The 15,442-nt window shown below is 42.0% G+C and overlaps 1 protein-coding gene across 1 annotated transcript; it reads right to left on the bottom strand.

Annotated features, from left to right (window-relative positions):
• Nucleotides 1–1,898: 1,898 nt before the first annotated feature.
• Nucleotides 1,899–11,448, bottom strand: LOC137524745 (gamma-crystallin-3-like). Its single transcript, XM_068244958.1, has 3 exons — nucleotides 11,363–11,448; nucleotides 2,444–2,686; nucleotides 1,899–2,235 (listed from the first exon to the last, which is right to left on the bottom strand). Exons 1-3 carry the CDS (start codon nucleotides 11,369–11,371, stop codon nucleotides 1,960–1,962), a joined length of 528 nt encoding a protein of 175 aa, XP_068101059.1. The 5' UTR covers nucleotides 11,372–11,448; the 3' UTR covers nucleotides 1,899–1,959.
• Nucleotides 11,449–15,442: the final 3,994 nt, after the last annotated feature.

Genomic DNA, 15,442 nt, shown 5'->3' with positions numbered 1-15,442 from the left:
GCCTGCACTCTCTCTCTCGTCTACGCAGTCACTTCATCTGGTGCCGCCCCTTCACTTCCTGCCGCCTGAGGAACCCGCCTCACCCCGCCTCATGGGCGGGCCGGCCCTGGTTGTGGGGTGCTATTTTAGCAATAAGAATCAGCAAGGAGCAAGCTAACAAGCCTACAAGAGCCTAACTAATCTTTCCCTATGAGAGTCTGCAGCAGCAGCAACAGATGTCCCTGCTCTATTTACTGCAGGCACATGAGTGAGTAAAATGGCCGGCGATGCCTGCCTTTTATAAGGGGGGAGAGGCTCCAGGAGGGAGTGTAGCCTGATTGGTTACAATGTGCCTGCTGACTGTGATGTAGAGGGTCAAAGTTGACCCTAATGGTGGATTATTGGGGCGAACCAAACTTCCGGTAAAGTTTGCGGTTCTCCGCGATCGCGAACCCCCGGAAGTTCTCCAGGAACCATTCGCCGGTGAACTGTTCGGGCTATCTTTACTCATCGATTGCGTCCAAGAGGTTGGACAGTCTTTGGGTTGGAATACATTGTAAGGGATTGAGCAGTCTGGCAACTAGGGGGCCTGTGATATTGTGTAAAATAGGAAAAACGAAAGGCAGTAGACATTACTAATGTTGTAGATAAAAGGTAAAAGAAAAAAGTGCAGGGCTAGAGCTCACTAGTGCTGGCACCCAGGCTTCAAAAACACTTGCACCCCACCCCCCACTAGAATGGTGAGACAGCCAGGAAAGTGCGCAGTTGAGCCTGAAAGCCCTGAATCACTAGAAGAGAGTCAGACAGCAGGCACATCCTTTTCCCCTGGACTGGTCCAGCCACAGCCAGCAACATCAGCATGCTTCTACTCCTTGCAGGCATGAACGCACTGACCATGCCTGCGTCACATGGGGTGAGCGCCATTCTACGGCTGGCCATGAGTATGTAACACACATAGCCAGCCAGGGAACCATGGAGACCAGCATGCCATTGCCACCACCTCAAGGAGGTGGGATCAGGTATGTATATAGTGTCAGCTCCCCAACGTCCTTTCATTCACTTCCTTGCTCCCGCACGCACCAGCATCCAGCCTAGACCACACACAGTGAGAAAGCAGCAGCCAGGCAAAGCATCCGGCAGCTCCTGCGGCCCGACACACACACCATCTTTGGCTGGCAAAGGGGGCTCCCAGGGACTCTGGGGCCCAGGGGCAATTACCCCCTTTGCCTTACTTGTAGCTCCGGCCCTGCAAGCAGAGCAAAGCTTAACAGAACATAGGGAATGCTGTTTACAGGCCACATCTGTGCACTGTATTTGTGTGCAATGGATGATAATGCACTCCTCATCAATATGTGCTACAGTGCTACTAATCTGTGGGCATTTGTAGCTTGGCCTTTGTGGAGATATCCCCGTATGCTCAGTCCTCTTCATAAGAAGATTGTGTAAGCACGTGTATTGCTCAGGTTGCATAGTGTTTAGCCCTCTCTAGGGCACTATCTGTATGGAGTTTTTATGCTTTCCCTGTGTCTGTGTGGGTTTCCTCCAAGCACTCCAGTTTCCTCCCACATCCCATAAACATATTCATAAGTTAATTGGCTTATGCCCTAAATTGGCGAGCCCCTCTCAGGGACAGTTAAGTGACAACACAATATACTCTACACAGTGCTGCAGAAGAATTTGGCACTATATAAATACTAAATATTAATAATAATCTTTGTTAAAGGGAAAACTGTTGTTTCTATGCACACACCAGTAAGAATCAGAAGACAGAAGACAAAACAATTGTACAACAGCTTATGGACAGTAACATGCTCAATTGAAAATTCCAAGTAATACTGTGCTATTGGATTTCCATTTTTTTTGAAGAAAAAAAAAACACTTTAAATAAATAAAACATACAATCATGACACAGTGCAACATTTTTGTTTCATTCAAAATTGTTTAATGATATCCCTGAATAAAGCATTCTCTATAATTAGATTAATAGAGATGCTGAACACGCCTGAAGGATCCAACCCTTGGGCTGTTAGCTCCCCAGTTACTGTATCTCCTATACTCTCCTGGCTTCAAGTAGTACTGCCGTCCCTTGTAATTGGGTTCCTCATAGAACATCCAGTGGCCATCAAGGATATTACAGGAATGAATATCATGATAACGGAACTTCTCATAGACACATTGGCAGTCTTCTGTGAATTCCATCATCTGTCCTTTGAAATCCTCCTTTTCATAAACCTTAAGGATGAAAGGACCACGGTGCTGTAAAACAAAGCAAATTCATAAACCCACATTAGCAAAGAAAGGTTTGGTGCAATTAGGTCAAGACGCATAATACTAAGCAAGCAAGACACTTTAAAATGATTTTTTTTTAATTATTATTTTTTTTTAATTATGTTTTATTTGAATAAAAAAAAATGTAATTAAACAATGAATGTGCTCATTAGGAGGATCATACAAGGTCACATACTTGAGTTGTTAGGTGACAAGATCGAATTGAATCATTGAATCCCATCCATTGTTGGAAATCAGGATATTCCCCTCTCCTCAAATAATACTGATATCCTTTATAGTTAGTCTGCTCATAGAGGATCCAGTTACCATTTTCTACCCGGATGGAGTTGCAGCGGTTAAAATATGAAGTGAGGTCAGAGCAGTCAGAGCTGCACTCATAGGAACGACCTTGGAAGTTCTTGTCCTCATAAAAGATTATCTGAAAAACACATTAAAATAAACCAGTATTTCAATTATGTTATTGTAAAGGGGTTTATTGCATGTATTTAATTAAAACAGCATAGTATGTATATGTGTATATTCTCTTTTATGCTTATGGTTCATTTAAAACTAGTATACCACTTGTTTTGTCAAATCAACTGGCATATTTTTCTACAAAATTATATATTTCTAAATTTGCTCTTTCAGTTTGTAGTGTGCCAGCTGACTCCAGTGACCCTAGCTTTCATGAATCTTTTTTTGACAGACCTAGAGATAGGAATGTTTTTGAACAATGAGAAATGTAAAAAAAATCAGATTTTGTTGTATCTTAGATTCTTGGGGTTGATTCCTTAAGCTGCGCTGCTAAAGTAGCGCAGCTTAATGTGAGGACCGTGAGTTGTGCTCACACTATGCATGGTATTGCAGCGTAGCATGTGCTGGTAATTTACGAGCCCTTCTTGCTAATAACGGCTGCTCCAATCATCCCACCCTGAGCCCCATCGGGTCCAGTGGCTTCATAGGACGTTATCCCCGCTCTTTAATTGGCCCAATAGTCTACCTGTCACTTGAGGCTTGAATGAAAACCACCGTTTACAATGTTTTTACAGTGATTTCCTCTTCCTTAAAGGAAAGAAAAAGAATGGACTAAAATATTTCCTGGATTTCTGTAGTAGTTCTGGTTTGTTCATACTTCTAACTATAGAGAAATCTAGATGAACCGATTTTCATGAGAATGTGTAATTTCATAACAGGAGTTTTGAAATGTATATGTACTTAGTCTAAGTGGAATAGCTTTCCAGATTCTCATTGTGGTAGACATTCAAATGTAGTTCCCTTTCATATTGATGTATGTATTGTATAAGGGATATAAGGTAAATAAGGTTTCCAGATGTACTCCAAAACACCAAAGTTGCTATACTTTAATTAAACAATGAATGTTTAATGAATATGCCACCTCTTTGTTAAAAAGTAATTTGCCTGTTGACATATTTTTGAAAAGAAAGAACACTGCACCAAAAAACAGTGATGCTTCAGCATTTGGTTGCCATCTTCCCACTAGATCTTTAGGAACACATGATGTTGGAAGTGTTTTGTGACCCAAATGACTAATGAGAGAGTAGGGACATATCTTACCTCTTCAATAAAGGAATTGAGTCAGATTGATCTACAATCAGCCCTCCTGGCAATTTGCAAGTTAATGCCCCTTTAGAAATTTGCCCTAACCAAAAAAAAATCTTATTGGAATATGGGTTACAGGTGTTCCAGTAATGGTACATGTTAATTTAATTACTACATATAACATATAATATATATACATATAACATATAACATATAATAGTATACTATCTTATGCACACTTATGTTCATACAGTTTACAATTTAGAAGACAGAACTTCATGAAGGAATTTGCAAACATGGTCATAGAATCTGGTAAAATTTAAGAGTAATCTTTTTTTCCTTTGATGAAAAACAAATCCATAAAGCAATTACTATTATCTATTGTATTTTGCTGCTTAAGAATAATAATAATAATAATAATAATAATAATAATAATAATAATAATAATAATAATAATAATAATAATAATAATAATAATAATAATAATAATAATAATAATAATAATAATAATAATATTTAATAATAATAATAATAATAATAATAATGTGGTATAACAAATTATGATGAAGTAAGTTCTAATGTAAGTTTTTTTTACAAAGATACATAATTAGGGTGAAAATGTAGCAATTTTTATCCACTTATATTAGGAAACATTACACAAATTCTTTGGGGGCAGTACACACATAGTATGTATGATGCTTTTTGACATAAGCTTCAACTCAAACTAAAGAAAAAAGTTAATGTACACCTAGAAAAACTGGGCACCTGACCTACAGTTAACTTGCCTTGAACTAATGTTACAATGACAGCTGAACTGTACCCCTAAGAAGGGGAGAAAATTATTATCCACTTTCTTTAGCTACCAGATGAGATCCCTGGATTTTTCTAACATTTATTATTAGACATATTAAGTACCCTTATTATTGTTCTTTCAGTAAAACAGACAACCTGTGTATAAACACATCAGATGAGAATAAAAAAGCTTGACGGATGAACTTTTTATGTCCTTAGGCTTGTAAAAAAAATATGGAGTGTTTGCCATCTATTTACAAAGAGGTTGACCAAAGTATACTCCACATTTTAATTACACTTACAATAAAGAAACATTACAGAAGTTGCCTACTAAATCTTTATCACCCTAACTTAAAGCAATGCTTTCAAGGCTTTTGTGTGGACCCTAAAGGGAAAAAAACATTTAATGAATTTATGTATGAGCGTTTACACAGATGTGCCAAGTTATTATTGTCATTTCAACATCTTCTGTACGCTATACATAGTACAAAACAATAGTGGGGGGCATAGATACATGAGACCTTCACAACTTTGTAAAATCAAGACATTCGGCAATACAAATACATACAAAGTTGATGTGTGGATTGAGACATCACCAATACTGGTAATAAAATGCTAAGGGGAGGTCCCTTCCCTTGTGAGCTTAGTAGGTGAGGGTAGTGGATTAGAGACATTAGGGAAGGAGATACAGGGGTTGGCGGATGAGACAGTGAAATTTTAATGCTACCTATAGCAAATAGCAGGCTTGTCTAAATAGGTTTGTTTTGAGAGTATGCTTTAAGGTTTCCACAGAGCATGATGGACAGGCTGTGGGAGAGCATTCCAAAGGAGAGGACATGCTCCTGAGAAGGCCTGGATGTTTGAGTGAGAGAAGATGACCAAGCTAGAGGACAAGAGTTAGAACTGTTAAGTGACTGGCGGCAAACAAGAAATACGAACATTTCAAAGATAGTACTCTATTTAGGATGTAATAGTTACCAGGTCCTACCTCAAAGGAGGAGATTCACAGTAAAGGTATAAAAACAATGTTTTACTTTATTCTGCACTTAAGAGGACAAGAGTATAAGTAGGTGACAACTTATGTAGTGTTTTTTATGATAGGGTGAGGAGTTTAAACTGGATCCTAAGGGTAATAGGTAGCCAAAGGAAAGATTGGCAGAGATGGGTTGCATGAAAGGAACAGGAGAAGAGGTGGATAAGGCGGACAGCAGAGTGCAGTAGGGACTGGAGAGGTGACTGTCAGGTTTTTGGTAGACTGCAGAGTAGGGTGTTACAGTAGACTGTAGGGTGTTACAGTAGCACAGTTATCTATTATCCCTTTCCTTTATTTTATTTTTTATTTTTTTCAAGGGTAAATACAATCATAAGAGTAAATACATTACTTTTGGTTAATCTTTTATCAAACCTGATGTTATCAACGATCTTTATTAATCTAGGTTGCAGGTGCCTAGATGTGCCTCATTTATTCCTATTACAGTAGAATGCCCTCTATGTGATTTAATATACTATTAAATATAGATGAACAAGTAGATGCTAATTTTCAAAGTTAATGCAAATGATGTGACAAATATCATGCACCTTTAAATTGGGCTAATATACAAGCAAGTAGGTAAAAGAGCGAGTGCACACCAATGCCTTTAACCTTAACTTTCCAGTTATAACAGCGGTGCAACATCCGGATGAAAAACAGCTTTAGACTATAGCATTAAAGGGAACCTTAACCGTGGGCCCAAAAAAAAATTCACTTACCTGGGGCTTTCCCAAGCCTCCTGCAGCCGTCCCGTGCCCGCGCCGGTCCTTCGGTGCCCTCCGGTCTCCCTCCGTGGCTAAGTTTCATTTTCGGCCGACCGCCAGTCGTCCTCCGGCAAAGCGTCCTCTTCTTCCGCATTCCCCATCGTAAAGAGCCGTAAAGCGCGTCCGCATGACGCGTCTTGCGTCATGCGGACAAGCTTTACGGCTCTTTACGACGGGGAATCCAGAAGAAGAGGACGCTTTGCCGGAGGACGACTGGCGGTCGGCCGAAAACGAAACTTAGCCACGGAGGGAGACCGGAGGGCACCGAAGGACCGGCGCGGGCACAGGACGGCTGCAGGAGGCTTGGGAAAGCCCCAGGTAAGTGAATTTTTTTGGGGGCCCACGGTTAAGGTTCCCTTTAAGGAGAGAAAAAGAGATATCCAGGAGCTACTCGCCATGATTAACTTCAGTAAAAAATTCAACTTTTAATGCAAATCTTCCAATAAAACTTGTTCCAAAGGTAAAAGACAAAAAACAGCAATACTTATCAGACAGGAGGTGGTACAATTGGTGCGGAGGCAGGTCAACGATCGTTTCGCCCCTCTATGAGGGCCTTCTCGAGACCATCTCAATGGTCTCGAGAAGGCCCTCATAGAGGGGCGAAACGATCGTCGACCTGCCTCCGCACCAATTGTACCACCTCCTGTCTGATAAGTATTGCTGTTTTAAATTGGGCTAATCTGCATACAAATTTCAGGAAAAAAAAAGTGCAAAAACTAAAATAAAAAAAAAATGAACCTGTCATTGATCATCTCTAACATCTGCCGAAAAGTCTTACACATGGCTGTTTAGGCCCACCATTACAATGGAGTTTAGCAAGTGGGAGTGAACAGGATAACTTTTATGAGGAAAGATGGCATCTGCATAAAAAAACAAACAAATCTGGATTTAAATGTCACTCTGACATTGTTTGAAAGAGCTTTCAGTGCTATCCTAGTTACCTGCACTTTGGTCACCATAGCAGTTTAATTTATAACAAAAGAGGAACCATGATGAAAAGAACGCAATTAATAAAATGGTTTTTTTTTTACAATATTTATTTATAAGGAGGAGGGGGTAACATATCAATATACAGCAATATATAGGTGTAGGAAGTGTTTCTGACACTGAAACAAGGAAAATTAAGATAAAAGTGGGTATCCTAAATAATTTATTGCATTCTGCTATATGTTACTATAGTCCCTTTTTGAAGCAATACTGTTGTGTGTGTGTGTGTGTGTGTGTGTGTGTGTGTGTGTGTGTGTGTGTGTGTGTGTGTGTGTGTGTGTGTGTGTGTGTGTGTGTGTGTGTGTGTGTGCGCGCGCGCGCGTGTGCGTGTGTGTGTGTGTGGTTAGATACTTACCTAAGTAGTTTGAACACTGTGGGTAGTTCAGAGGCTTCCAGGAGCCTCATGAAGGCCCCTTTTTCCAGTGCAGGGTCCCTCTTCATCTCCTGGCTGCGCTACCAGCCATGGACCAGCACTTTTGGACTGGAAGACGCTTACTGAGCGGCGGTGAGGACGTCCAAGGGAATTTTATGATATGCGCATACTGACACCAAAAGCGCTGATTGCTGGTCCCTGTGAGGTCAGCAAAATATCTGGTGAGCGGTTAGGGGTATCTGTTGGTCTGGTGGCAGTTGTAGGCACGGTCACAAGGTGTGGAGTTTGTTGCCACTGTATGGAGGTGTATTCACTTTGCACTACATAGAGTTTGGAAGCACTGTGGACCATAACAGATTTATGCTATGTACATTGGCCTTCTCTTCTCTTTGAGGAACAAGTGCAACTGAAGCGGAGATGCCAGTATGAGGAGGGCAGATATGGAGTTGGATGAAAAGCGTATTTAGCTGATCTGTGGTAAATCAGCCCCTATACATTGGTGAGAGCATATTTTTGCAAGAGATTGGACAAAGCGGCATTATGTGGAACTGTGTGTGATCAACCTGTGGGTATATGACTGTGGGGAGTGAGCGCTGTACAGACATCACGTGGGTTTCACACATGCCCAGTGGAAAGAAGCCAGTCATGCACAGATTTTTTTTCTTCCATTCACAAGTGCTTAATTCAGCTGGGCATGCCTGGACCTTACTAGTGCATGTCCAGTCCAGATGCACTTGTCCACAAAATCATGGCCACAATAAACCTATTTGACAAGCTTTGGATCAATGGATTTGGGAGGACCCTGAACTAGAATGGTGGGCTGTAGGAGAATCCAGGAAGTGTTTGGACTATCCTAAGGCTTCCCAAGTGTTTGGGACAGTGCACAACAAAAAGTGGTGTAGCGTTTTTTATATTTTGTTACAGTAGAGCTGTAACTAAACAGCTTCTGTAACACAAATGCTTGGAAAATTGCTCTAATCTAGCGCTTTTCAGATAAATTTTTTTCTTTCCTATACTTAACATTGGGGCTGAATCGCCTCAGAGATCAGGAAAATCCTGCAGGACCCAAGTTTGCATTTACGGAAAAAACTATTCGCTCTGAAGTGCACCATCCCATTGAAATACATTAGCCAATCACTTTTCAAAGGGCAAGCGTTTTTAAAAACGCTCAGAACCGCACTTGGTGTGCATCAGCTCTTTGACTTTTTTTTCTTATTACAGTACCTGTAAGCTTTAGGTTCACTTTAACATATTTGTCAGTAGAACTAAAATGATGAATGATTGGCTAGGTAAGTACATCAATGAATGTGATTCATCTATTCTACATTGCCAAAAGGAATAAATACTGTACATTGACAAGTGCATGAATCAAACCAATTGATTTTCTTGTTTCTTTTCCTAGTAAGTTACATTCATAAAACTGTTTGCTTTGTCACTAATGTTTGATCTGCAAAATTCTACAGCCATAGCATCAAAATCGAAGGATAATTTTTAGCCATAGTCAACTAGGCAGCTGCTAAAACACCAGCAACTGAAGGAGCAATAGAGAATCATGCCGAAACACATTATACTGTGAAGATTTATTGACTTATGGGGCAAAACAGAGTCGGTCAACAGCCAGTTCAATAATTTAATGCTTAAAGGGATATCCCCTAATAAGCATAAAAAGGAGGCGAAATAGACAGATTATAGATTCTTGCACCCCACCCAAGCCAACTTCTTTGTGGTGCACCTCCTCCTTCATTCTGTAGTGCCCCTATTCCATGTGCATCCATCCCCCAAGTGACCAGCTGTAGAATACATTTTTTTCCATATATACAGTATGTTACGGCCAGAACCCGAAGTTTGGCCACTTCTAGTTCTGGCCGGCCACTTCGGGTTCTGGCCGGCCAATGCGCGAAGTGGCCGCTGCGCTGCGGCCAATGTTAGAAATGGAATGATTCCTCTGAGGTTAATGTATCTTCTGGCCGCAGCGCAGCGGCCAAACGTATAACAACTTAGTGAATTTATTGCAATTCAGCCGGCGGCAATGTAACAATTCAAGCCGCCGGCTTTTTCTCTGCCTCTCTCTCCTCCCCCCGTCCCCCCACCCCCGCCTCTCTCGCTCTCCTATGGGCCGCCGGCGGGGACACGCGTGTCCCCCCGGAGTCGTTCGTCGCGGCAGGGGAATCCTGCTGTTCTTGCAGAGCGGGTGCTGGCAGAAGCAATGTCTGCAGCCTCCCCGCTCTGCTGCCCTGGCGCCACGAACGACTCCCGGGGACACGCATGTCCCCGCCTGCTGCCCATAAGAGGAGAGAGAGAGGCAGAAAAAAAAAAAAGCCGGCGGCTTGAATTGTTACATTGCCGCCGGCTGAATTGCAATAAATTCACTAAGTTGTTATACGTTTGGCCGCTGCGCTGCGGCCAGAAGATACATTAACCTCAGAGGAATCATTCCATTTCTAACATTGGCCGCAGCGCAGCGGCCACTTCGCGCATTGGCCGGCCAGAACCCGAAGTGGCCGGCCAGAACTAGAAGTGGCCAAACTTCGGGTTCTGGCCGTAACATATACACAGCCTCTTCCAAAATGATCAACATTTTCATCCTGTATGCAGGCCTTTATCCATATGTACCACATACCCTGAAGCAACTTCCAGTGGTGGTATGAGTTATGTTGATGGGCACAGTTACTGTATAACACTATGCAAAGCTTTTATTGCAGTATCCATGGTTGAAATATTTTAAAATTTTTGTTAACTGAATACTGAATTCACACACCAGTGATGTCTCTCTTGGAGGAGTATGTGTTGAATTCAAATGTAGTATGTGTTGAATTCAAATGCAAATATACTACTCTGCACAATTTTGTAAAATTAAAAAAAGTTTGTCTGTTCATTGAAAAAAAACGAGTATTTCAAAAGTTGGTAGAGTCTGTTGGGGTTCCTGTATGCTAACGATGCTGCTGTCTTCTTATGCATCTTGAAAATTCCACCATCTGATTTCCTGTATATCTTGACATGCCACTTGTTCTAGGTTTTGTTTTCTGTCCTCTTCTAATTTAAAGCTATGTAAAGACAGCAGATATCTATTACCTGAAATGTCCATTTTGTATGACAGTGTAGGAATAATTGCTGCTCTGCACAGCAGCCTCTTCTGTTGAATGGAGAGAGACGGGATGAAGATAAGCAACAGTGCCCACTGACAATATTACAATAGAACAACAAGGACAGTCAGGCACAGAAGATACCATAAAATCACTAACAACATGATCTATGAGATCATAGCACACCTATATTCCTACTAATTTTTCACCTAAAATGCCAAATTACTATATAGGACAATGGAAATATAGGGTCTGCACACTGCTTTTTATGCCCACACCCAGCAATGAATATTTCTTTTGTACCTTTCTTACGTGACATGAGAAAATAATACCAATTTTGGTTATACTAAACCTCTACTTCAATAACAATTGCAAATAGTTATGATAAATGGATAGCTAGATAGATAGACAGACAGATAGATATGATTAATTTGAAGCAGTTATGCAATGTAGCAATTATAACTACAATATAGTACTATACAAAGATATAATTGTACTGAATCTGTTTTCTAATATCCTCTTTTACCTTTCCCATGATGGATATGGAGTGGTTCTATTAGAGGGAGGTAATGGTCAGTAAAATTAGTGTGTGCTTTATATACATTACTCATTTTGCTGGGCTGTGCGTTTCTTTAAAAAAAGAAAAAACAAAACCCTGTACTTTCTGTTTACTAAGGTAAATGCACAATATAGTTCTATTCATTACTGGTTGCCCTTTGTTCTGCCTTTGTTAATGTATCCAACAGCAATCCATGCAAAGAGAACTAACCAGGCTTCATATGATTTTGCTCAGTGTATTTAGTCCCCTGTTACATTGTTTATTTTACAATTTATTTCCTATGGCCTTTTCCTGTGGCCCCCATTTGATGAGTGGATAGTGTACTGGTTAAAGAGCAAGCGACACCCATGCTAACCTAGAAATAAAAAAACACACATATAAGTAGATAACTACTACTTCTACTTGCATAACAGATGTATTGTGCTATCCACGTACCGATTCCTGTGAATTTTATAAAGGAAAAGCAGAAAATCCTATTCTAGGCAGTGGCCATCTTGCCAAGCTAATGCTGACATCATATCCTCCCTGACTCTTGTTTCCCCCCCTCCCTTCTCTTGCTCATTGTGTATTCATTAGCTGCCCTCCTCCCAGAGTCTTCAGACACTCCCACTGAGGTGTATACTAGGAACTACACTGTCTTATCCTCCAATCGCTGAGTCACCTCAGCCTTGCTTGTAAACACAAGTGAGCAAAGGTGTTTCAGATAAGAAAGCTAGGCAGGGAAATAAATGGAAGAGGAGGAATAGATTATAGATAAAAAGAACTCACAGCCAGGGCCGGATTTAGAGCATAGGAGCCTATAGGCACAGAAGTTCTTGCGCCCTAAGCCCCGCCTCTCAACACAGGCCACACCCCCAATACAACCCCTTTTTGCTATGAAAGAAAACCATGCAAGGTAATGCATAGGTGCCCATTGAAATGGCGGTATGATAAGGAAATTTAGGCACCCGTGGAGCCCAATAAATAGCACGGGAGGGCGGGGGGTTGTTTGGTGGCTGTCATGGTTAAGCATTTGGTAGGTTGTTTGTGTGAGGGAAGACTGTTATGGTTAGCATCATGTAGAATGTTCCCCAACCCTGTCCTCAAGGCCCACCAACAGTGCATGTTTTGTGGAAATCCACAGAGGTAGTTAATCAGCTCTGCAGAGACACTAATTACCCCACCTGTGAATGTTTGCGGTTTCCTGCAACACATGTACTGTTGGTGGGCCCTGAGGACAGTGTTGGGGAACACCAATGTAGATTGTTTATGGGGGGGGGAGAGCGGTGGGTTTAGCCTCTGGGGGAGGGTTGTGTTCTGAGTAGGGTTAGGTTGAGCTATAGTAAAAGAACGGTATTTAACCAATATTATTTACAGTCCTTTACATTTTAAAAGTATATATTGGTAAATTTACCAATATTCCACTATTGACCTTCCTGGGCGCCCACATTTTCAGGCACCCTTTTATTACTTACACCACGCACACACAGAGATCACAAAAACATACACAAAGGTCGCACCCACAGATCTCTCACATGGACACACAGATCACACGCAGACACACAGATCACATGCACAGACACACACAGTTCAACGATGTCACACGCACAGATCTCACACACGCACAGATCACACGCAACACAGACACACACAGATCACAGACACGCACAGTTCAAAGATATCACACGCACAGATCTCACACTGATCACACACATACACACACTGATAACACGCATCACAGACACATACAGATATCACACGCACACTAATCACACGCACACATACCGATCACACACACATCACAGACACACACACTCACAGATCGAACACACACCATCACACGCATCATAAACACACATACACACACACACTGATCACATGCAGATCGCACATGCACATACTCACAGATCGATCACACCCATCACAAACACACACACAGACCAATCACATGCACAGATCACACACACATACCGATCACAGACACACAGCTCACAGACACCGATCTCACACACACACACACACACACACACACACACCGACACTGATCACACAGATCAGACACACTCTCCTTATCCCCACATGCACACACACAAAACAAAACCCTCACTCCCCCTCCCCCAAACAGCTAGATAACTTTTATTGCAAGAAGTGAATGTGAAGTGCAAGTGAATGTACCGGCGTCCACAGCAGAGTAACACTTTTTGTCTGCACGCCCAGCGCTGTCAGCAACCTCCCGGACCTCAAAACTGTGTGTGCCCTGTAAGGAATTTTAAGCATAAGCATAAGTATATACACTGTCAGCAGCCATTTTGTCTCTTCTGCAGCCATCTTAGAATCCATGTATAATATAGTGAGTTTCTAACCAGCTAAGAGCTTGAAGACTGTAGCTGTCATGCAAGACTGCTTTGTTACTTCTGCTTTCCTGACCTATTTCTACCATTGGCCGAATAAAACCGAGAGTAACTTCTATCTGTCAATAGCACCTGCTAGATATGTCATGGGTTATGCTGGGAAAGTCCTCTCATGTATTATGTAAATCTTGTATCATGTAAATCGGCTGGAATTTCTATGTCTATTGAGTTTGCGCAGGATGTACAAATTACTGTATAAATATAATGATTCAAAGGCAATACACTCAATCTGCTTATCAGCCACAATCTGTTTCTGTGTGTCTTTAATTGCGGCTGACCAGATTCAAAGCCAGTACTGGTATAGAAATCACAGAGTATTATTTCTAGGTCATCCTCGTGGGTCCAGTGAGTCTGTAAAGTGACCAGTCCTTACATGCCCCGCGGCTTGACCCCATCTCCCTCACAGTCGCAGGTGATGGATGGATGAAGAGGAGGGGGTTGGAGCTGACAGCCAACTCTGGCACCAGTAAGGAGAGTGAGAGCGCACTGGAATACACATGCTGGCTGGTGGCTGCTGATTTGAACAGGAGGAGGGAGAGGGGCGGAGCTTTTTGCCTACCTTCACCGGATTCGTCTCTCTCCCTCTCCTTCAGGGTTCTGGGCACAGGCAGGTTTATCTTACTGGCAGGTAAGCGATGCCTTCCCCGCCCACGTGATTTCGGCAGCAGAGATTGCCTATGCACGCAGCTGCTGCTCTAGGCTTGTTGCAACGCTGTGTGCACACATGAATACAGGCAGCGGTGGGCGGAGACTGAGGGAGCGGATTGAGCGTGCAAGAGCTGCTGTCCTGCACACAAGCCACACATCACTGTATGTGTGGAGAGCGAGGCGGCTGCCGGATCCTGATAAAAGTGGGCGGGACGAGTAGCGCGGTCATGGAGGATTGCACTTCAAAGCTTTTTAAACTTTAAAAGGACAATTAAATACCCGCCTTTTACTTAATCAGGCGCCTGTAGGCACGTGCCTAGGGTGCCTTATGGTAAATTCGGCCTTGCTCACAGCATTCAACTCTTTGGCACTGTTTGGTACTAGGGCCAGTGCTCCTAAAGAATGTGATAACTCCAAACCATAACAGCAGAAAAAGATTTGCAAGTTTTGAATGCAGGATTAGCATCTTTATCACTTAATACACTCAGACCAGTTGCTGTTGAAATTTGATTTTTATGGTGACAATGCCGCTTTAAGGGCTCTGCCTCAGACAGGCAAGACCAGAGCTTGAATCTTGGCTCTTCCTGTTCAGTAAGCAAGCACCTATTCACTAGGGAGACTCCCTAACACTGCTAATGCTTATAGAGCGCATCCTAGTGGCTACAGCTCTGGTGCTTTCAATCTGCCAGGAGAAAAGCACAATATAAATGTCTTGTCTACACTAACCATGAAAAAAAATGCTACCTCACTTTATATCTTTTTTTTTAGGTGGACAATGGGAAAAACGAGTCAAACAAATAGGAATGAAATTAAAATTAAAAACCTCTCATCTTTCAGCTAGACTAAGAAATGTGTATACAGTGTATGCAATCTGCTTAATTATATGCTGATTTTTGAAACTGCGCTAGGGTAGGTGTGGTTGTGCACACCGGGGATTATACTAAAATGCGATGGGTTAAACAGCACAAACTGCGCAAACCAAACAATTGTAAGCAATGTATGCACACAG

The sequence above is a fragment of the Hyperolius riggenbachi genome, chromosome 7 (genome assembly GCF_040937935.1).
Source record: "Hyperolius riggenbachi isolate aHypRig1 chromosome 7, aHypRig1.pri, whole genome shotgun sequence".
NCBI classification, from domain to species: Eukaryota; Metazoa; Chordata; class Amphibia; order Anura; family Hyperoliidae; genus Hyperolius; species Hyperolius riggenbachi.
This window is presented reverse-complemented; position numbering and strand designations above follow the sequence as displayed.

What these genes read in the sequence shown, in the direction of transcription:
- LOC137524745 (XM_068244958.1), bottom strand. An exon ending in CTTGTCACCTAACAACTCAA is followed by an intron (nt 2,236 to 2,443) that starts GTATGTGACCTT and finishes TTTGTTTTACAG; the next exon opens with CACCGTGGTCCTTTCATCCT.